At 40.2% G+C, this 24977-nt stretch overlaps 1 protein-coding gene across 4 annotated transcripts in view; it reads right to left on the bottom strand.

The window, feature by feature from the left end:
* The window catches only part of LOC131944861 (homer protein homolog 2), a 95861-nt gene that overhangs the window by 6239 nt on the left and 64645 nt on the right, over positions 1-24977 (bottom strand). For all 4 annotated transcript variants that reach the window (XM_059305726.1, XM_059305724.1, XM_059305725.1 and 1 more), the window contains 3 exons: positions 9608-9764; positions 6873-7004; positions 669-821 (listed from right to left, as the gene is read on the bottom strand). In XM_059305726.1, the coding sequence (XP_059161709.1) occupies positions 669-821; positions 6873-7004; positions 9608-9764 (442 nt within the window). The remainder of the gene's footprint in view (positions 1-668; positions 822-6872; positions 7005-9607; positions 9765-24977) is intronic.

Below are 24977 nucleotides of genomic sequence, written 5' to 3'. Positions count from 1 at the left end.
AAATAATAATAAATATATTTTTGATGAATCAAGAGTTGGGTTCCACAGTAGCTGAAAAATATGCTAACACATGATGCTGAACGAGTAGTCAAATGGTAGAGAGTTTGACTGCTAACTCTAAACTCTCAAGTTTGGATGCTGGGCTTGTTTGTCGGATGTCCCTGAGACCACCCAGCTTTAATGAGTACCTGTGTTAAGTTAGGGAAAGTAAAGATGACAAGGCATAGCGCTGGCCACACTATCCCTTCATATACAAAGGATTGACTGACCACTGACCTAGATATGACTGACTTAGATAAAAGGATTAATGGACCACTGACCTAGATACAAGGATTGATGGACCACTGACCTAGATACAAGGATTGATGGACCACTGACCTAGATACAAGGATTGATGGACCACTGACCTAGATACAAGGATTGATGGACCACTGACCTAGATACAAGGATTGATGGACCACTGACCTAGATACAAGGATTGATGGACCACTGACCTAGATACAAGGATTGATTGACCACTGACCTAGATACAAGGATTGATGGACCACTGACCTAGATACAAGGATTGATGGACCACTGACCTAGATACAAGGATTGATGGACCACTGACCTAGATACAAGGATTGATGGACCACTGACCTAGATACAAAGATTGACGGACCACTGACCTGGATGGATGAAAGACTGTTGGTTCTCTGATGCATTGTCTGTCTGGTTGGCTGTGGGGATGGTGCGTGGTTGTCAGTGCCATTCACCTCTGGCTGCTTCAGCCCTGCTGCCTGTCTGGTCAGTTCTTTGATCTCTTTAAATTTTTCTATGAACTGAAATCAGAACAGAATTTATCAATTTTTCTATGAACTGAAATGAATCAGGGACCAGAATTTATCATATACATTTTTCTATGAACTGAAATAAATCAGAACAGAATTTATCAATTTTTCTATGAACTGAAATGAATCAGAACAGAATTTATCACTTTTTCTATGAACTGAAATGAATCAGAACAGAATTTATCATATAAATTTTTCTATGAACTGAAAAGAATCAGAACAGAATTTATCAATTTTTCTATGAAGTGAAAAGAATCAGAACAGAATTTATCAATTTTTCTATGAACTGAAAAGAATCAGAACAGAATTTATCAGATTTTTCTATGAACTGACATGAATCAGAACAGAATTTATCAATTTTTCTATGAAGTGAAATATTTCAGGGATGAGGATGTAAATTTGAAATAACATATAAAAGGAACACAAATCACATTAAAACCTAACAAGGCATCAACACACAAAAAATGTCTGAAATTTTTAAAAAATTCGGTTTAATTCTTCTAAAAATCGGACAATTTCTAAACCAAGTTTTATATATGTAAATCATAAGATAAGAGCAGAAATGATTTGATATTGTGTACCGAATGTGAGGTAAAAAAAATTATTTTAAAGTATTATTTTGTCTTCAGTTTTTGGATTGAATGTTGCCAAACAAAACAACCTTTGACCCTCTCAACCTTTGACCCTATCCAGCAACAAGACTTGATTCACCTGATTCTAGCAGCCATGTTGAACTTTTCTAGCTCAGAGTTAGCTTTGTTCAAATATCCCTCCCCCACCTTCTGCACAAATTAAGCATTGTCTTAACAGACTCGCCCCTCCTCCCCACCTTGATATCAATAAACTAATCTTCTATATATATAATTCTCTTCTTCGAGCCGTTAGAAAACAAGCTGCAAACGCTCTCCCTACCTCCCCACCCCTACATGGTTTTAGTGAGCTGTGTTCACTCTAAATGTTTACAAGCAGAGCCAACGATTTTAAACGTAGGGGGGGGGGGGGGGGGAGGAGGGGGGGGAGGGAAGGAAGGGGGGGGGGGTTATGGTCCTTAACGAGCTACTTATAGTGTTTTAAAGAAATATTTTCAGTGTCAGCGTTGGTACTGTCGAATTCACAAATTATTAATTATTGAAAATTAGAAACAACTAAATAGCGGTGTATGTTATGCCGCGGGCCGGCTCGTACAAGATAATGCGATAGGAACATGACAAAAGTGCCACTAATATGACAAGAAGTGCCAATAACATGGCAAAAAGTGCCACTAATACAACAAGAAGTGCCACTATTACAGCTAGAAGTGTCACTATTACAGCTAGAAGTGCCACTAAACCAATTACACCTGTGTCCGCTTCAGCTCAGGTAAAGAGAAAAAAGGTGAGAACCAGGTCGTGTCAACAGTGGAGAAGCTACAGGAAGAGGACAAGTGTCCTAACTGGCGAGTCAACAAAGGTAATGTCTTACCCAACATCCTGTGTTTGACAACAAAATCTGATCGCTGCTGCAATCAAACATTTGTTGCATTTGCTCAGTGGCAAGCTGACTCTTTTTTTGTAACAAGTGGGCTCCTGTTTTAAAAACCCACTTGTCAGGGTGTAGCAAAACCTACTTGCTACAGGGTGTAGCAAAACCTACTTGCTACAGGGTGTAGCAAAACCTACTTGTCATGGTGTAGCAAAACCTACTTGCTACAGGGTAGCAAAACCCACTTGTTAGGGTGTAGCAAAACCCACTTGTCAGGGTGTAGCAAACCCAGTTGTAAGGGTGTAGCAAAACCCACTTGTTACAGGGTAGCAAAACCCACTTGTCAGGGTGTAGCAAACCCAGTTGTCAGGGTGTAGCAAAACCCACTTGTTACAGGGTAGCCAAAACCAACCAACAACATTTTAGCCAATCCCCAGGTGACATGAAATAGTCACTTGCCACAGGGTAGCCAAAACCCACTTATCACAAGGTAGCAAAACCCACTAATCACAAGGTAGCAAAACCCACTTGCCACAGGGTAGCAAAAACCCACTTGTCACAGGGTAGCAAAACACACTCGCCACAGGGTAGCCAAATTCCACTTGTAAGGCTGTAGCAAAACCCACTTGTCAGGGTGTAGCAAAACCTACTTGTCTCAGGGTAGCAAAACACACTTATCACAGGGTAGCAAAACCCACTTGTAAGGCTGTAGCAAAACCCATTTGTCACAGGGTAGCCAAAACCCACTTGTCATGGTGTAGCAAAACCCACTTGTCAGGGTGTAGCAAAACCTACTTGTCAGGTTGTAGCAAAACCCACTTGTTTTGGTGTAGCAAAACCCACTTGTTTTAGTGTAGCAAAACCCACTTGTTTTTTTGTATTAAAACCCACTTGTTTTTTTGTATTAAAACTCACTTGTCAAAGTGTAGCAAAACCCACTTGTTACAAGGGTAGCCAAAATCAACCAACAAAATAGTAGCTAAATCCTAGTTGACATGAAATAGCCAATTTTAAAAATATAACCTCAGTCACCGGGTAGCCCATTCTTATGATAAAAATAATTGTCAAATAAAGACACACAAAAAATGTAATTTTAATTTGGAGTTAACATGCTGTAGTAGTGTGCCACCAAAGTTAAGGAATCAAAAGTTTGAGTTCAAGCTAAAGTAATAAATGTTTTAGAATAACCCTGGACTATCATTTCTGTTTCAAGGCTTGTCCCAGTTGTTGGGGGTGTGGATTGAGTGAATTGGGGGAGGGGAGGGGGAGTAGAAGGGGAGGTAAAAGGGCAAATGTGTTTGTTTAAAAAGAAAATACATCAAAGAGTTGTCTGTGACTGATGGTATTGAGATAGTGATCTATCTGGTCCACACAAGGTTTTCACTGTTTGAGTAGAGATTAGGACAAGCTTTTGACAAAGGTAGTCTCCCATTACACACAGGATGCTACAGGCTGGGCAATTGAACTTTTGATTGGCTCAAGCCTCAGCCTTGTCTACATTAATTAACTCAATCAATTAATAATCAAATATCTGGTCCACACGAGGTTTTCACTGTTTGAGTAGAGATTAGGACAAGCTTTTGACAAAGGTAGTGTCCCTTTAGTATTTACACACAGGATGCTACAGGATGGGCTATTGAACTTTTGATTGGCTCAAGTCTCAGCCTTGTCTACATTAATTAGCTTTATCAATTAATAATCAAACATCTTTCATTGAACTGAAATACATATACTGTACTACTTTTTGAAAATGAGAAAGAAAAGACATTAAATACACACACAATGTGGTGTATGCGGAGTGTGGTGGGTTGCATTTAATGATATCATTTGTGTGGGTGTTGTTTAGTCTAGGTTTCAATGAACTGATTGCTAATTACCAGGTCATTTAATTTGACATGTTTTGTAAACTGGGGATGTGTATCATTTTTGTTTTGCTTAGATAAATAGGGGGGGAAGTGTGGTGGGTCTGCAGTGGTGTGTGTGTGTGTTGTGTGTATGTGTGGTGTGTGTATGTGTCATGTGTATATGTGTGATATGTATAGTGAGCGGTGTGTGTATGGTGAGTGGTGCACATGTTGCTTGTGTGTGCTTGAGTGTGTGCATGTGGTGCGAATGGTGAGTGGTGTGTGTATGTGAGGTGTATTTGTAGGTAAATGGTGTGTTTATATGTGGTGTGTGTGTGTACAATCAGTAGCGTACGCAGGGGGGGAGCAGGGGGAGCGGCCGCTCCCCCTCTGGCCATTTTCAGCAAAGTGGCGCCTTTTTGGAAACTTTTTAAACTCAAAGTTTTAAACAATAATATTTGTAAAAAATATTTTTGGTCGGCACAACTATGTAAACCACAAGACTTCTTTTCATGCAGCAATTAAGCATCATTGTACTAGTCTAGTAGTGTCTATGTTTACAACACGTAGTAACAGCTGCATCAGTTTGCCATTCTAAAAATAAACCATTACGATGCATTGCAATGTTTAAAAAACCTCTACGGGTAGTACCACCTGGCAAGAGGGGTGTAAAGTTAAAGGCAACTGTATAATGTATTTGCTTACGAATAATTGAATTAGAAAATGTTATACATAAAAGTTTCCCTTTCAAACCTGACGGTCTAAGGGGCAAGTGATGTAGAGTTCACTTGTTTCTGTGACCTCGGAGTATGAAGAGATAGTGTGGTCAGCACTATGCCCAGCCGCTTTTACTTTTCCTAACGTGAGTTAGGTACCCATCAGTTGGGTGGACTCAGGGACGGTCTGCTGACTTGAACCCGGATTCGAACTCGAGACTTGCGGGTTAGCAGTCCAGCTCTCTACCGCTAGACCACTCCGTCCCCTATATACATGAAACTTCACACATAATTACTTTATATATACAGTTTGAATCGTGTGATTAATTTTTTTAAAAATTACAATACAGAAATAAATACAACTGATGTGGCACCTCTATTTAAATTTACTTATGAGCAAACTGAGTAGTGGTGGGGAAATTTTGACGTCATCACGATGAAGTATTACTATTCTTACAGTTTGGGCGATATTGATTACGATTACAAATTATATGAAACAGTTACAACCCCCCCCCCTCCCCCAAGGACCCCTCTGTAAAAAAAATATTGTCATAATACCACTGCTACTTATTTAAATCTATTTCTGTAGTATATATATTTGTGTAATATATATTTGTGTAATATATATGTATTTTTTGAACAGTCATCTAAAAACTTAAGCTATGTTCACTCTGAGTTGGTTATCTCCCCCCCCCCCCCCCCCCCTACACACACACCTCACCACCACAATTGTGTAGAGCGACATTAATGTCACACCTAGGTATACACTGGGTTGGATAATTGACCGGACAGTGGTGAATGAAGTTGAACCCCCCCCCCCCCCCTCAACCCACCCCGAACTGATCTGTTAAGTACATGTAGAAAAACGCGTAATGATGTACTAAAGTACCATGCCGCCAGAAAATTGACTTTTTAAACGTAAAACTCTCTAAATATTGTTTTTGCAATTACCAGTGAAAAGGTGTGTGATCAATACAGTGATCTAACCCATACCTAACACTATGTTAAAAAAAGATCTTTATAGAACAAAAAGAAGCAGTAGTTAGTTAAAAATATATGATCTGAACTAAGAGAGCGATATTTAGTTAAATGTAGGCTGTTTTTCCGAATGTTTTTCCATTGTATCGAAAAGCGTGGTTTTATACCAACTCTGATTTTAAAAACTTTCATTATGCTGTAATACTTTAGCATTTATGATGACGATATATTGAAGTCTGATTATAGACAAAAACATTTTGTAAGCACGAATGGTGTTAAACAATTTTATTATATTCTAAAGTAATTATTTATTTGTTATGACATTTATAATTAAATGTGTAGATATATACATATTTATATTAAGATAGTAACTATTTGCCGTATTTCACTTGTCTTAAATAATTTCCCAGGAATTATTATGTAATAATTTTTTAAACAAGAATCACAAAACAGATTGTGTTACGTTCATTGTTTTTGGTTGTAGTGTGTGTATATTTTTTTTTGTTTAGATTGATACAATTTTTGTTTTGTCGGCCTACATTGTGTGTTTTTTCTTATTTCTTCAGAGTGCTACTTTCAATTTATTTTACATCATAGCGAAGTAAAGACATACAGCTAATAATTATATATATACATATATATATATATATATATATATATATATATATATATATATATATATATATATATATATATATATATATATATATATATATATATATATAATACACGTATATAGAACGTGTTAAAAATTCGGCGCCTTTTTTTGCTCTTTTCGCTCCCCCTACAACGAAAACCTGGATACGCCTCTGAGTGTGGTATGTGTGTGGTGCGCATGTAATATATGTGCGCATGTGCATAGATGGGGGAGGTAAAGTGTTATCCTTACTTGACCTTATGATCCATCTGTATCTACACTCACACTTGACCTTACAACTTTTTTATTTTCCTCTCTAAATCAATAATGACCCCTGACCTTTGAATAGACCCAGCTCCATTAGGAGCTTCACATCAAAGCAAGAAAAAAAAAAGGTTAAGCTCACCTTGGTCAGCTCCTGTTCTGTGGCAAACCCCAGGCCATAGACAGTGTTGGCCCTGGGATCTGACCACTGGCCAAACTTCTGGGATGTTTTTGTGAAGGTCATGTTGGGGGTGATTGTGCTGTTGACAATAGCCTGATGAGACAAAGCCAACAGGTTTATTAATGGCGTCTGCTGCGTTTGCTGTGAGATAACTTGTCAACGGTTTTTTGTTTTTAGACAAAAATGTGTCAATAGCTAGAGTCATAACTCTTAGGCATAAAACATGTCAACAGTTATATTCACAACACTTAGACAAGAAATGTGTCAATACTTGTTATCAAAATTACATTGTGACAACCACTGTGTATTAATTGTGACAACCACTGTGTAATATGCATGAGTGAGTAAACTCTATGTTAATTTAACATCACATAATCTCAGACATAGCCACAACATAGCAATCACACTTGTGTACAATCTGGCAATTCGCTGACAGGAAAAAATCTAAGAGGGATTAAAGATCCTGATAGAAACTTGTACATTACCCCACCTGTTAGGCAAGTCTAACCTTAACACTAACCCTATCACAAACCCTTCAAGTTACACAAGTCTAACCTTAATACTAACCCTATCACAAACCCACGCTATTATGTGGTGCTACCAACCCTAAAATAGCTCAATCTAATATACTCTCTAAACAAAGAAGTTTTATTTTCGAGTGTAAAACTTGGGTTTAAGAAAGACAAAAAAAATCCATTTAAAATGTTGTCAATGTAACTGTTAACCAGCATTACAGTTACCATGACAACCAATAATTTAAAAAATGTGTAACTTTTGCCTTTTTTGAGGTCACACCAAAAGTCAAATTAAAATGTCAGATCTCCAGTCAGATCTCCTGATCCCCCACCCCCTCCACCTCAACCAAACTTTCTCCCTTCTTAAACCTAAAAATACTGAACGGAATATTTTTTCCTGACTCCTCCCCCCCCCCCCCCCAGGGGTCTAGTTGGAGGTGACAAATGTACATACAAGAGGGAGGGGGAGGAAAAAAAAATAACATTGTTCAAATTTGAGCTTGACATGTTGCCTAAAACAAAAACTGAGTTGTTGGTTTATGAAGGACAGGGGGAAAGCTGTTTTTTGTGCAAGTCATGCCCCCCACCTCCCACCCCCTCCACCTCCCACCCCCTCCATCTCTTCAGCAAATGTCTCTGTTTGTTTCTCATCCTGCATGAAAACACAACTTTAGTTACAGCCGGGTCAAAGATGAGGATTTTAAACATAGGCTGCAGAGAATCTAAATGTCAATAAAAATGTTACATTCTTGGAGTTTTTTTTCTGGCTCTATCAAGACCAAGTTGGCAAGGGCTTATCTGGCAAATAAAAAAAAATGTGGGTAGATATCTTTTATGTGGGAGGACATCTGTAGGTAGAACTTAGACCTAGTATCTGTAAGATGAGCAGTTTGAAGGAATCCCACGCACAAAAGGTTGTTTATGAGCAGGTGGGGAAATCAGTTTAATGAATGCAGGGCTGAGAAAGTTTTAGATCCAATTCTTCAGGTGGGGAAATCAGTTTAATGAATGCAGGGCTGAGAAAGTTTTAGATCCAATTCTTCAGGTGGGGAAATCAGTTTAATGAATGCAGGGCTGAGAAAGTTTTAGATCCAATTCTTCAGGTAGGGAAATCAGTTTAATGAATGCAGGTCTGGGAAAGTTTTAGATCCAATTCTTCAGGTAGGGAAATCAGTTTAATGAATGCAGGGCTGAGAAAGTTTTAGATCCAATTCTTCAGGTAGGGAAATCAGTTTAATGAATGCAGGTCTGGGAAAGTTTTAGATCCAATTCTTCAGGTAGGGAAATCAGTTTAATGAATGCAGGTCTGGGAAAGTTTTAGATCCAATTCTTCAGGTAGGGAAATTAGTTTAATGAATGCAGGGCTGAGAAAGTTTTAAATCCAATTCTTCAGGTGGGGAAATCAGTTTAATGAATGCAGGTCTGGGAAAGTTTTAAATCCAATTCTTCAGGTGGGGAAATTAGTTTAATGAATGCAGGGCTGAGAAAGTTTTAAATCCAATTCTTCAGGTGGGGAAATCAGTTTTATGAATGCAGGTCTGGGAAAGTTTTAAATCCAAATTTTGCCTGATTGACTGCTTGTCTGTCTTACATAAAAAAAACTATCTTTTTTGATTGAGTAGATCTTCTGTGAAATAAGACAAGAATAGCCTTCACATCTGTGGTTGTTGCTCACAGTGTAAATGAGGTGGAGGAAGTGACTTATATAAAGTTCTCTGTCAAGTCATGAGGGTCTATAGGAAAGATGAAGTAGAGTACATTTATTTTGGTGGCCGTGTCATTAAAGAAGTCTGTGCAATTGCACTTGCCACGTGATTTAATTTCTCTCTAACTGATGCTGGGCATTAAATTGAGCTGAGTAGGCCAAAAAAAAAAAGAACCTGGAAGTAAAATTTTTATTGACATAACAAGTCTTTTCTAAGTTGGATTGTTATAGTAGAGTACAAGGGAGACAAATAGGCCAATCTTGTCAAGTAGCATTGTTATAGCAGAGCCTGGGTAAATGTGAGCTAAGAATCAGCTGTGATCTCCACCAACCAGAGCAGGGGCACTAAATGCTAACAAATCTGTCTGACTATCACCATAAGCCACAATCACACATAACATACATCTCAACCAAACCGTGATACTAAAACAGAACACGTAAGACTGAGATGGCAGCATTACATCATGACGGCTGACCTTGGAACCATCCACGCTGATGATCCTGTAGGTGTTTCTGGCGCTGTCGTAGTAGTAGGAGACACTGACCGATGTCTTGCTGGCCGGCACCCACTCCTTCTTGGTGGCCGAGTCAATCTGGAACACATGGGCCCGTGTGGTGAAGATTGGTTGCTCCCTGTGGACAAGAAAGGAATAGTTTTAATGTCTCAACATTGATGTGCATTGCTTTGTGATCCTTAATTGCTTTGTGTTGGTGTATTATTGTGATAATTAATTTTTTTGTTATATTATTATTTTGTTGCTGTATTATTTAGTTGTTTTTTTTTTTAATTATTATTTTGTTATTATTATTGTATTTTTTTATTGTATTTTTATTATTGTACTGTTATTATTTGTTATTATTATTATATTATTATAATTGTAATGTTATTATTTGTAACAGACTGTACTTTTGGTATTGTGTATTTATATTATATTTAGCATGAACTTGTATGTAAGTAGAATACCTGGCCAACGGAAGTACTATTATTATGGTATTAAAAATATTATTATTACTATATTAGTATTCTTGTATTATAATTATTGTAGTTTCATTATTGTATCATGTTGTATTATTATGTTATATTATTATGTTGTATTATTATTATGTTGCATTATTATACTGTGTTTTGCTATATTATATTTTTTTAAAAATTCTGTTATATTATGATAATTTGTTTTATTGTATAGTTAAATGTCTTTAAAATAAGAACAAGACAAGCATGTGTTCTAAGGCAGCAGTTTCTAATACCAGAGTGTAACTGGCCAATGAAGGCAAGTCAAAACTTGTGTAGGCCTATAATTAGCTGTGTATTCTGACCTATTCAAACATATGACCTCATTCACTGACAACCAACAAAACCACTGACCACAAACCAATATCCTTAGCCAAGAAAACAAACCCAGTTACAGAACACTTAATGACCGATTGACCTAATTAGAAATGCAATCACAAACATGACTAATTGATCCTTGCTGGAGAGAGAAGGTTGACCTTGAGGTTGACCAGGGGTCAGTGTTGTGTGTGTAAGGTAGAGGGCAGTGACTGGTCAAGTTCACACATGCCAGCCTTATGTCAGCAGTAACAAGGTATACATTCAATAGTTGCATAATAATAGCTTGCTTTTTTTTGGCACCAGCAGATGTTTATAGAAAGCTATTAACTAGTTTGGTTAGCACTGGGTGTATGTTTATTTAATAAGCCTTGAGCCCATGACATCAGATATCATACATTCTATTCCACTGCACCCTACACACTGATTAAAGTATGTAAACATGTAGAGAGTAGTATATTAGGTCGCTTTTGGGTCGCATGGCGGAGGGTGAGGAGCTGGTGGGAGGAGCAATGACATATAGTAAAATACTCGGGAGGAGCGGAGGGTGAAGGGACAATGAGATATAGTAAAATACTCCCAGCCTGGCGCATCGGGAGGGTAAGGGTGGTGGAGCAGGATGCGCCGGCGGGACAACGAGATATAGTAAAATACTACGCCAACTGGTGTTGGCGGAGGAGCTGCAGGGACAATGACATATAGTAAAATACTCACCCGCCTGGGTGAGCCTGGCGCAGAGACTGGGTGAGGAGCGAAGGGTGAAGGTACAACGACATATAGTAAAATACTACGCCAACTAGGGTGGCGGAGGAGTGAAGGGTGAGTCACCTTTGGGTGACCTTGTGACGTAATCATTGACCTTGTGACGTAATTAGTAACATTATGACGTAATCATTGACCTAGTTACGTAATTTTAATGTGTTTTTTTATTAGTTTTAATGAATTTTTAAAATTTTAATTAATTTTTGACCTAGTTACGTAATTTTAATGTATTTTTTAATTAGTTTTAATGAGTTTTTAAATTTTTAATTAATTTTTATTATCGAGTTACGTAATTTTAATGTGTTTTTTAATTAGTTTTAATGAGTTTTAAAAATTTTAATTAATTTTTTATAAACGAGTTACGTAATTTGATTATTTGTTTGAGTTTTTAAATTTTTTAATTAATTTTTATTATCGAGTTACGTAATTTAATTACTTTGATTGTATTTTTATTTTGTTTAATTTGTTTGTTTACTTGTTGTTTAATTTAATTACTTTGTTTATATTGTGTAATTTTTATTAACGAGTTACGTAATTTGATTATTTGTTTACTTTTTAATTATTTTTATTTTGTTTATTTTTAATTTAATTTTATTTTATAATTAGTTAAATTATTATTAACTAGTTACGTAATTTGATTTTAATTACTTTTGTTTATTTATTTATTTATTTGATATATTTCTTTTCTTTGATGTATGGTATTTAAAATAAAAGACACTGTTTATTTGATTTTAAACGGATAGGGGTGTTGGTGGATGAGAGGGGGAGTAATGATGGGGTTTGAGGGTAGGGGTGCGTTAGCGTGTACTTTGTGAATAACATACATTAACCAGACACGTAACATCTGTTACGTATCGACCGCCCGCGAAGTTTTCCGGGCTGCGTGTTTTTAATGGGAATGTATTGATCGCACCCACTGGGCCATCACAGCATGATGTCCCACCTAATTAAATTTTTGTTATGCTTCACCGAGTTTCCCCCACTCGGTTGACAGGTTATGGTAATTTACGACGTACATTAAGTGGCTTTCCGCGAAGTACGTAGGTCATTATGCAACAGCTGTGTAATATCGATCGCATCCACTGACCATCACACCTAATTAAATTGGTCACACATCGTAAGTGTAGCGACATCGGTAACTATTCGCTTATAGCGAGGTCAGCGAAAACCGATCGATTTGTCAGCTCCGTGAATCCCTTAGGTAACAGCCGGTGCTGTAATTAGTCACGGCTCTCGGCTTTTTTCATTAGATTACAGCTGTCCATGAACTATGTTCACATATCGTACGCCCGGTCATTCTTTGATCAAATTAAAAATTTTTGTTTCCACATGTCCTACGAACCGTCCCTTGCTATGTATGAAAGATTAATGGTTGTAACTATTCGCTTATAGCGAGGGTCAACGAAAACAAAATATATTTAAGGGTCGGAATTTTCTTTCAACCAACGTTAAATCAGGTTTTGAGACGAAACGAGGTCTCGGTAGGTTCGTGCTTTTTAATGGGCGACAGGGGCGACTTAGTGCGTTGGTACGTAAGGTATGCGGGGGGTAGACAGGTGAACAGGTGGGTGAAGGGGGAAATATTAACAAATGTTCAATACATACTCGCTTAAGCGACTATGTATTGAACATTTGTTAAATTTATCTGGCTCAGGGTGGTCAAATGTTGGTCAGATCAAAAGAAAATCGGAACGGTCATAAAAAACTTAATTACTTTTCCAGACTTGTAAAAAACATGTCTACCCCCCGCATACCTTACGTACCAACGCACTAAGTCGCCCCTGTCGCCCATTAAAAAGCACGAACCTACCGAGACCTCGTTTCGTCTCAAAACCTGATTTAACGTTGGTTGAAAGAAAATTCCGACCCTTAAATATATTTTGTTTTCGTTGACCCTCGCTATAAGCGAATAGTTACAACCATTAATCTTTCATACATAGCAAGGGACGGTTCGTAGGACATGTGGAAACAAAAATTTTTAATTTGATCAAAGAATGACCGGGCGTACGATATGTGAACATAGTTCATGGACAGCTGTAATCTAATGAAAAAAGCCGAGAGCCGTGACTAATTACAGCACCGGCTGTTACCTAAGGGATTCACGGAGCTGACAAATCGATCGGTTTTCGCTGACCTCGCTATAAGCGAATAGTTACCGATGTCGCTACACTTACGATGTGTGACCAATTTAATTAGGTGTGATGGTCAGTGGATGCGATCGATATTACACAGCTGTTGCATAATGACCTACGTACTTCGCGGAAAGCCACTTAATGTACGTCGTAAATTACCATAACCTGTCAACCGAGTGGGGGAAACTCGGTGAAGCATAACAAAAATTTAATTAGGTGGGACATCATGCTGTGATGGCCCAGTGGGTGCGATCAATACATTCCCATTAAAAACACGCAGCCCGGAAAACTTCGCGGGCGGTCGATACGTAACAGATGTTACGTGTCTGGTTAATGTATGTTATTCACAAAGTACACGCTAACGCACCCCTACCCTCAAACCCCATCATTACTCCCCCTCTCATCCACCAACACCCCTATCCGTTTAAAATCAAATAAACAGTGTCTTTTATTTTAAATACCATACATCAAAGAAAAGAAATATATCAAATAAATAAATAAATAAACAAAAGTAATTAAAATCAAATTACGTAACTAGTTAATAATAATTTAACTAATTATAAAATAAAATTAAATTAAAAATAAACAAAATAAAAATAATTAAAAAGTAAACAAATAATCAAATTACGTAACTCGTTAATAAAAATTACACAATATAAACAAAGTAATTAAATTAAACAACAAGTAAACAAACAAATTAAACAAAATAAAAATACAATCAAAGTAATTAAATTACGTAACTCGATAATAAAAATTAATTAAAAAATTTAAAAACTCAAACAAATAATCAAATTACGTAACTCGTTTATAAAAAATTAATTAAAATTTTTAAAACTCATTAAAACTAATTAAAAAACACATTAAAATTACGTAACTCGATAATAAAAATTAATTAAAAATTTTAAAACTCATTAAAACTAATTAAAAAATACATTAAAATTACGTAACTAGGTCAAAAATTAATTAAAATTTTAAAAATTCATTAAAACTAATAAAAAAACACATTAAAATTACGTAACTAGGTCAATGATTACGTCATAATGTTACTAATTACGTCACAAGGTCAATGATTACGTCACAAGGTCACCCAAAGGTGACTCACCCTTCACTCCTCCGCCACCCTAGTTGGCGTAGTATTTTACTATATGTCGTTGTACCTTCACCCTTCGCTCCTCACCCAGTCTCTGCGCCAGGCTCACCCAGGCGGGTGAGTATTTTACTATATGTCATTGTCCCTGCAGCTCCTCCGCCAACACCAGTTGGCGTAGTATTTTACTATATCTCGTTGTCCCGCCGGCGCATCCTGCTCCACCACCCTTACCCTCCCGATGCGCCAGGCTGGGAGTATTTTACTATATCTCATTGTCCCTTCACCCTCCGCTCCTCCCGAGTATTTTACTATATGTCATTGCTCCTCCCACCAACTCCTCACCCTCCGCCATGCGACCCAAAAGCGACCTAATATACTACTGTAGAGGAAGATAAATATGTAGAGGAAGATAAGGGGGTGGGTTGGTGAAAGATGGACAAACAGCTTGTAGGAGGACAGAGAGGTGAGTGGACAGTTGGGAGGACAGAGAGGTGAGTGGACAGTTGGGAGGACAGAGAGGTGAGTGGACAGTTGGGAGGACAGAGAGGTGAGTGGACGGAGAGGTGAGTGGACAGTTGGGAGGACAGAGAGGTGAGTGGACAGTTGGGAGGACAGAGAGGTGAGTGGACAGAGAGGTGAGTGGACAGTTGGGAGGACAGAGAGGTGAGTGGACAGTTGGGAGGACAGAGAGGTGAGTGGACAGTTGGGAGGACAGAGAGGTGAGTGGACAGTTGGGAGGACAGAGAGGTGAGTGGACAGTTGGGAGGACAGAGAGGTGAGTGGACAGTTGAGAGGACAGAGAGGTGAGTGGACAGTTGGGAGGACAGTGGACAGTTGGGAGGTATGTATATTTAATACAGTGAGAAGATACGAGCTGGAAGAAGCTGATGGGAAGACAACCGTGCTACATAATTAAACCGGAAGACACACAGATAAAAAAAAAATGTCAAGCACGAAACAAGACGTCATCGATTTCTTTGTACTGACTTGAAATCCACTTCACAATCTGATCATCCAATTCACAGTCTGATAATCCAAATTAATAAACCGATGACTGCTTAAAAAATATTCAGCATGTAAGTTTTTCTTAGACAATATTTTTTTTATTAATGCCGGTATTTTCTTTCAACATTCCGTTTTTAAATCTACTAATAAATTCATCATATCAGTGCTTCTTCCAGTCTATTTTTTTAGGGGGTGGGGGTGGACAACATTTTCAGGGGGTGGGGGCGGACACTGGTAAAAGTATAATATACAGTCGCTTATTTAAATCTTGGATTATTGAATACCTAACTTAAAGAAAACAATCCAACCCGGAGCTAAACGTTTTGACCCGCTATGATTAAACATGATGTATCCCTACGCCACCTTAACCGGTTAAATAGGCTAACTATAGGCTAGTTTGATCGGTATTTGTTACTCAATATTGTTACCGTTAGCATCAGCGTTTACAATTACAGCCGATCCCGGTAAACGGTACCGCTGGTACGATCCTTGCCGTGTTCGATGCACGTGTTGCTATACTATTTACATTTTCAGGTAAGAGCCCTCTGTAAACCAACGTAAAGCCGTATTGTTATGACGAAACACATCGTCTGGTAGTAGTCTATGGTTGTTGGACACAAGTCTCACTGGTGCATGTCTCCCAGAGAATCTAGAAGCCACCTGTTCCTTCCCCCTCCCTCCACACCCTCACAACTGAAATACCAGCACATCACGCAGCAGACAACAGTACCTAGCAGTTTTAAACTGTATCGCCTTACTTAGGGCTGGTCTAAGAAAACAACAAAGCTAATGACAGGGAAGTTAAACTTTCAGGTGAGTTTCTTAAGACAGTGTCATCGTTACATTTAGGTGTCTTAAGACAGCCTCATCGTGACATTTAAGTGAGTGTCTTAAGACAGTCTCATTTAGGTGAGTGTCTTAAGACAGCGTCATCATGACATTCAAGTGTCTTAAGACAGTCTCATTTAGGTGAGTGTCTTAAGACAGTCTCATTTAGGTGAGTGTCTTAAGACAGTCTCATTTAGGTGAGTGTCTTAAGACAGCGTCATCATGACATTCAAGTGTCTTAAGACAGTCTCATTTAGGTGAGTGTCTTAAGACAGTCTCATTTAGGTGAGTGTCTTAAGACAGCGTCATCATGACATTCAAGTGTTTTAAGACAGTCTCATTGTGACATTTAAGTGAGTGTCTTAAGACAGTTTCATCATCCCCGGCAGCGCAGACTTTAGCCAAGTGTCTCTCATACTTTCAAGCCGTACCTGAGCTGTTCAAGAGCAGACGATCAATCACGTACCCGCACCAACCCGCTGTGTCAATCAGGGCCGGTAACTGGCAAGTTTGTCTTCTACAGACATCGGGTAGGCAAAATATGAAGCTAATCACGTCAGGTTCATTACCTGATATCTTTGTCAAGAACGATTACGTCATTAATAAGGTAATTAAGTGACAGTCAGAGTTAATTATGGACGCTGTATGGAGAGTGTATGATCAGTGTATGGGCGGTCTTGGGTCATTGTGTTGGTCATTGTGTGTGGCCATTGTATAAGGTCATTGTGGGTTTTGTAGTCCATGTAAAGTGTACGAACTGGACGCAAACTCTGTTAGCCAGTGAATGGACAGTGTGTGTACACTAAGCGTTAGTTCTCACTTCACACCAGCTGTAGTCTCAAGCACTTAAGTCAGCCTAGAACATCAAAGTTCTACGCCTAGAACATCAAAGTTCTACGCCTAGAACATCTTGCCCTATAGACCCTCAGGTTTGAAAAAGGGAACTTTTTTTCCTAGAACACTAAATTTCTAAGCCTAGAACATCAAAGTTTTAAGCCTAGAACATCAAAGTTCTACAATCTACATGATCATCTCATGCAGGCTGACGCTACCTTTTACTAGCGTGACGGTATTGGCTTGTCGATATACACATTCACGTAAGGTTACTAGATCTAGTCGCGTTGACAAGAACTACAGGAACAATCCAAGTGTCAACTCTTGAATCAATTTTTTTTAAAATTTTGCACCCCATCAATCGACGGCGTAATTAAAACACAATTAGTCAGAGTATAATGAATGCATGTAGTAATTAAAACACAATTAGTCAGAGTATAATGACTGCCTGTAGTTAGTGACGTCTTACATGGTAGGTCAAACAGCGGGTACATGGACGGGTCGTATCAAAACGGCAAGGTCAATGTCATCTTGATGTGAAAACTTTATTTTTGTCGTGAAAACAACAGAGACACGTCGAGGACTTAGGGATGGAGTCTGGGGTCTGGAGTCGTGGGGTCTAGGGTCGCGAAATCGTTAAGTGAAAAAATATTCTAAACGGTTCCGAAAACCGTTTAAAATGACTAAGGCAAAAAAAGAAAACGTATCTGTTTTGGTAATTTGCCGAACTCATTTAAGAGAAAAGCAACAAAAAAAATAAATAACTACCCCGCCCACTTCCCATAAAATTTCACATGAAACAATCAGAAAAAAAGAAATATACACGGCTTTTTAAAAAGTAGCACGAAACATTTCTGGCCAGATAGATTCTATCGTTCCGCATGTGGAGAAAGTCCCTCTCCCTACACACTATACCAGGGGTCTCCAAACTACGGCCCGCGGGCCCGCGAGGTCCTCTCATCCGGCCCGCGGAGATCTTTTTGTCCACGGAACAAAAGTTTGTTGGTGATGGCTGAGGAACCTCGCTCAGAAAAATCAAAGACATGCCTGGAAGAAACTGGCCCCCGAACTGATATTTGATAGTTAATGCGGCCCTCGGACTGAAAAGTTTGGAGACACCTGCACTATACAGTATAGATCAGTCATGACCCAAAACAAACCAACAAACTAAACCAAAGAATAAACATATGATACTCTTGAGGTATTGAAACGACTGTGACAATGTTTAAAACACGTGGAGTTCGCCCATACCATGAGAAGATGACATAAAACACGAATAATTAGACAGCAAAAAGAAACATAATTTGATATTTGTTTTTATCATTTGTAATGCGAAGTTTTTTTCGGATCGGAATGTTCCCCCTTTCGTTACTGTTCGGCTTACGATTATTGACAAGCTACACATATACAATTGTACAAACAGCGATGATGAGACTAGGCGAAATCAATACACAACCAATATTTGGAAACTGTTCCAATATAAATAAACTGAGGATGAAATTTTGGCAAAGAATTACGTATTGATTTGAATGTGTAACAAGACTTGTAATTATCTTCCAGCGGCTGCCATTAGGATGGGGAGATGTCAGCAAACGGAACTGACGGGGGATCGCGTTTTTCTTTCCGGTTCAAAGGTCAGCGACGTGGCCTGGTCACGTGGGCGACAGACGGAGAAATACGGCGCCAGACACACGGTCAACTTTGTGTTGGTCTGTCATGGGCAGTCAACTTTGTGTTGGTCTGTCATGGGCGGTCAACTTTGTGTTGGTCTGTCATGGGCGGTCAGCTTTGTGTTGGTCTGTCATGGGCGGTCAGCTTTGTGTTGGTCTGTCATGGGCGGTCAGCTTTGTGTTGGTCTGTCATGGGCGGTCAACTTTGTGTTGGTCTGTCATGGGCGGTCAGCTTTGTGTTGGTCTGTCATGGGCGGTCAACTTTGTGTTGGTCTGTCATGGGCGGTCAACTTTATGTTGGTCTGTCATGGGCGGTCAAGTTTGTGTTGGTCTGTCATGGACGGTCAACTTTGTGTTGGTCTGTCATAGGATGGGCGGTCAACTTTGTGTTGGTCTGTCATGGGCGGTCAACTTTATGTTGGTCTGACATGGGCGGTCAACTTTGTGTTGGTCTGACATGGGCGGTCAACTTTGTGTTGGTCTGTCATGGGCGGTCAACTTTATGTTGGTCTGTCATGTGCGGTCAACTTTGTGATGGTCTGTCAGAACATTAATCAAGGACAACGTAGTGTACACAATGTGCTGCACATGCCCAATGATGCAATACCCGGATCTACCCAAATATTTCCAACACACAAAGTTTATTACCATAGAGTTGGCCCATCACGGATACAGCAGTAAGGTTGACGCCGTAGAGAGTTCACTTCAACAGACGGATAAAACAGAAAAAAAGAAAATGGAGAAACACCCTAACCAATAATATCGTCATCTAACTTCAAATTTTGTAACGCTAAAAGCAAATAAAGCTATTAAACCAGTTTACGGTTTTATAAAAAAAAAAATCTCTACATAGCACTTGGTAAATTACTTTCCTCCCCTAAAGCGATTGAGATAACGCCATTAAATCAAGTCTAAAATTGATAATCGACTTCTATTTTGGACTGTGCCGTCTAAATACCAACAACTGCCTTCTCTCCCTCGCGTCCTAATCTTCTATCTAATTATCGCCTCATGGAGTCAGAAAAATAACCTCATTTAGCGGGTCCAAGCCCAGCCGAAATGTTTTTAATTACGGCCATAGAACTGTGGGCTGGATTAGGTCTGCCCAGGGGTCGGGTAAAAGGGCGGGTCTTAGTAGTACATAAGTTTGGGGGGAGGGAGGACAGTGAGGGGGGATTGAGTTGCCGAGTCAGCAGGAATAGAGAGTCAGGGAACCGAGAAAAGTGGCAGTCGGCATTAATCGGGAGTCAGGGACCAAGAGAGTCAGGGTAAATGAGTCAGGCTACTGGAGAGTTAGGAGGCTACATGAGAGTCAGTGTACATGAGAGTCAATATACAGGCGAGTGAGGGAATACGAGAGTCATGGAACAAGTTAGAGAGTCAGTCAGAGAAAATCTGCGAGCGGCTAGAGCGCCTGTGAATTCTGTCTGTAAACACACAGCCAACCAAGATGGCCGGTCTAAGAAATGTTACTAACTTTGACCAGCGCGCGCGTTAAAGACGTTTGACCACAGCGCGCGCTTCGTCTATTTGTTTCCAGCGTCACTGGTGTTGAGCAAACTGGCCGGCGGCCGTGGGAGGGAAGGGGAGTGGGGGGGGGGGGGGGGGCAATGGTCAGCGAGGCCATGACTAATGTCAGCCAAATACTGCTGGTAATTGGGTAATGTTCGGCTAACTAATCAACTGAATGAACTTTTTACGACGTACGGCAATATACTCTCGGGGAACTATTTTGACGCCAGCGCATGAATTTAACGAGCGAATGGGAACTACTTTATGTAGAAGTTGAGAGAAAATGCCACTAGGAGATCATCAAAAAATAGGGTTAATTTTGGTTTACAGGTAGCCTGATATATTCTAGTCTACAGGTAGCCTGATATATTCTAGTCTACGGGTAGCCTGATATATTCTAGTCTACAGGTAGTCTGATATATTCTAGTCTACAGGTAGCCTGATATATTCTAGTCTACAGGTAGCCTGATATATTCTAGTCTACAGGTAGCCTGATATATTATAGCCTACAGTTAGCCTGATATATTCTAGTCTACAGGTAGCCTGATATATTCTAGTCTACAGGTAGCCTGATATATTATAGCCTACAGTTAGCCTGATATATTCTAGTCTACAGGTAGCCTGATATATTATAGCCTACAGTTAGCCTGATATATTCTAGTCTACAGGTAGCCTGATATATTCTAGTCTACAGGTAGCCTGATATATTATAGCCTACAGTTAGCCTGATATATTCTAGTCTACAGGTAGCCTGATATATTATAGCCTACAGTTAGCCTGATATATTCTAGTCTACAGGTAGCCTGATATATTATAGCCTACAGTTAGCCTGATATATTCTAGTCTACAGGTAGCCTGATATATTCTATGTATGTGTAGCTTGGGTAGCAATGCTGTACAGTGTATCAGTCCATCTGGAGTTTCAAAAACAATTACGTCATCTGCTACACAATTGGTTGAATAGTGGTTTTGAACCCACGACTTTCAGTATGGCGTGTGGTAATGGAAATATAAATTCTTCCGTAATCTCTAACATGACATACCTAATTATACGTTACATATGACACACATTACTGATGACATAGTATAACTCACATGGCATCCATGTCACACACAACACATGTCACACACATGTTACTAATGACACACATGTCATACATGACACGTTATAATCAGGATTGAATAACAGCAGCCCTCACACAGCCACTAGCAAAATCCCACACACAGCCACTAGCCAAATCCCACACACAGCCACTAGCCAAGTCCCACACACAGCCACTAGCCCCCCCCCCCCCACACACACACACAATAACCTTGTAGTCCAGCGGGCACACTGTTGTCTTCTCAAAATGACGAAACGGGTGACGTCATCGGGGTCCAGTATTTATGACCCAAGTACGACCCGGGGAGCGAGCCCGCTGCGCATGCCCAGAGTCCGGAACAAAGCTTTACAGACGGAAGTCTCGCCTGTCGTGTCTTGTCTAGCACCGTTACAGTCCCCTCCCCCAGTGCCCGTCTCAAGGGTTCTCACACAGTGTGGGAGGTAGAGGTGACTAACTAGAGGTCAGGACATGTGACTAACTAGTCGACTAGAGGTCAGGACATGTGACTAACTTGTCGACTAGAGGTCAGGACATGTGACTAACTAGAGGTCAGGACATGTGACTAACTAAAGGTCAGGATATTTGTCTTACTTGTCGACTTGAGGTCAGGACATGTGACTAACTTGTCGACTAGAGGTCAGGACATGTGACTAACTATAGGTCAGGACATGTGACTAACTTGTCGACTAGAGGTCAGGACATGTGACTAACTAGAGGTCAGGACATGTGACTAACTATAGGTCAGGACATGTGACTAACTTGTCGACTAGAGGTCAGGACATGTGACTAACTAGAGGTCAGGACATGTGACTAACTATAGGTCAGGACATGTGACTAACTTGTCGACTAGAGGTCAGGACATGTGACTAACTAGAGGTCAGGACATGTGACTAACTAGAGGTCAGGACATGTGACTAACTTGTCGACTAGACGTCAGGACATGTGACTAACTAGAGGTCAGGACATGTGACTAACTAGAGGTCAGGACATGTGACTAACTTGTCGACTAGAGGTCAGGACATGTGACTAACTAGAGGTCAGGACATGTGACTAACTAGTCGACTAGACGTCAGGACATGTGACTAACTAGTCGACTAGACGTCAGGACATGTGACTAACTAGAAGTCAGGACATGTGAATAACTAGAGGTCAGGACATGTGACTAACTTGTCGACTAGACGTCAGGACATGTGACTAACTAGAGGTCAGGACATGTGACTAACTAGAGGTCAGGACATGTGACTAACTAGAGGTCAGGACATGTGACTAACTAGTCGACTAGAGGTCAGGACATGTGACTAACTAGTCGACTAGAGGTCAGGACATGTGACTAACTAGTCGACTAGAGGTCAGGACATGTGACTAACTAGTCGACTAGAGGTCAGGACATGTGACTAACTAGTCGACTAGACGTCAGGACATGTGACTAACTAGAGGTCAGGACATGTGACTAACTAGTCGACTAGAGGTCAGGAATGTGACTAACTAGTCGACTAGACGTCAGGACATGTGACTAACTAGAGGTCAGGACATGTGACTAACTAGAGGTCAGGACATGTGACTAACTTGTCGACATGACGTCAGGACATGTGACTAACTAGAGGTCAGGACATGTGACTAACTAGAGGTCAGGACATGTGACTAACTTGTCGACATGACGTCAGGACATGTGACTAACTTGTCGACTAGACGTCAGGACATGTGACTAACTAGAGGTCAGGACATGTGACTAACTTGTCGACTAGAGGTCAGGACATGTGACTAACTAGAGGTCAGGACATGTGACTAACTAGAGGTCAGGACATGTGACTAACTTGTCGACTAGACGTCAGGACATGTGACTAACTATAGGTCAGGACATGTGACTAACTTGTCGACTAGAGGTCAGGACATGTGACTAACTAGAGGTTAGGACATGTGACTAACTATAGGTCAGGACATGTGACTAACTTATCGACTAGAGGTCAGGACATGTGACTAACTTGTCGACTTGAGGTCAGGACATGTGACTAACTAGAGGTCAGGACATGTGACTAACTAGAGGTCAGGACATGTGACTAACTTGTCGACTAGACGTCAGGACATGTGACTAACTAGAGGTCAGGACATGTGACTAACTAGAGGTCAGGACATGTGACTAACTAGAGGTCAGGACATGTGACTAACTAGAGGTCAGGACATGTGACTAACTAGAGGTCAGGACATGTGACTAACTAGAGGTCAGGACATGTGACTAACTTGTCGACATGACGTCAGGACATGTGACTAACTTGTCGACTAGACGTCAGGACATGTGACTAACTAGAGGTCAGGACATGTGACTAACTAGAGGTCAGGACATGTGACTAACTAGTCGACTAGAGGTCAGGACATGTGACTAACTAGAGGTCAGGACATGTGACTAACTTGTCGACTAGACGTCAGGACATGTGACTAACTATAGGTCAGGACATGTGACTAACTTGTCGACTAGAGGTCAGGACATGTGACTAACTAGAGGTCAGGACATGTGACTAACTATAGGTCAGGACATGTGACTAACTTGTCGACTAGACGTCAGGACATGTGACTAACTAGAGGTCAGGACATGTGACTAACTATAGGTCAGGACATGTGACTAACTTGTCGACTAGACGTCAGGACATGTGACTAACTAGAGGTCAGGACATGTGACTAACTTGTCGACATGACGTCAGGACATGTGACTAACTAGAGGTCAGGACATGTGACTAACTTGTCGACTAGAGGTCAGGACATGTGACTAACTAGAGGTCAGGACATGTGACTAACTAGAGGTCAGGACATGTGACTAACTTGTCGACTAGACGTCAGGACATGTGACTAACTATAGGTCAGGACATGTGACTAACTTGTCGACTAGACGTCAGGACATGTGACTAACTAGAGGTCAGGACATGTGACTAACTAGAGGTCAGGACATGTGACTAACTTGTCGACTAGAGGTCAGGACATGTGACTAACTAGAGGTCAGGACATGTGACTAACTATAGGTCAGGACATGTGACTAACTTGTCGACTAGAGGTCAGGACATGTGACTAACTACTCGACTAGAGGTCAGGACATGAGACTAACTTGTCGAAAACTAATTTATAAAAAGTTAGTAATAGGTATGTTGACTTTTCTTCATGCTAGCTGGCGATGACTTTTCCTTACGAGGAAGTGGGATCGTATTATGGGAGCGCTTTAAGCCTCCCCTAACACTCACTGGAGGGGAAATACAAGAAGGCAACTGACTCCCCTAGCCCCACTAGAGGGAGAATGTAAAGAGACAACTGACTCCCCTAGCCCCACTAGAGGGAGAATGTAAAGAGACAACTGACTCCCCTAGCCCCACTAGAGGGAGAATGTAAAGAGACAACTGACTCCCCTAGCCCCACTAGAGGGAGAATGTAAAGAGACAACTGACTCCCCTAGCCCCACTAGAGGGAGAATGTAAAGAGACAACTGACTCCCCTAGCCCCACTAGAGGGAGAATGTAAAGAGACAACTGACTCCCCTAGCCCCACTAGAGGGAGAATGTAAAGAGACAACTGACTCCCCTAGCCCCACTAGAGGGAG

Source organism: Physella acuta, unplaced genomic scaffold, assembly GCF_028476545.2.
Source record: "Physella acuta isolate Inbredline_101_S28 unplaced genomic scaffold, ASM2847654v3 ptg000511l, whole genome shotgun sequence".
Classification (NCBI taxonomy): domain Eukaryota; kingdom Metazoa; phylum Mollusca; class Gastropoda; family Physidae; genus Physella; species Physella acuta.
The sequence above is the reverse complement of the archived record's forward strand: the minus strand, read 5'-3'. Positions and strand labels throughout refer to the sequence as shown.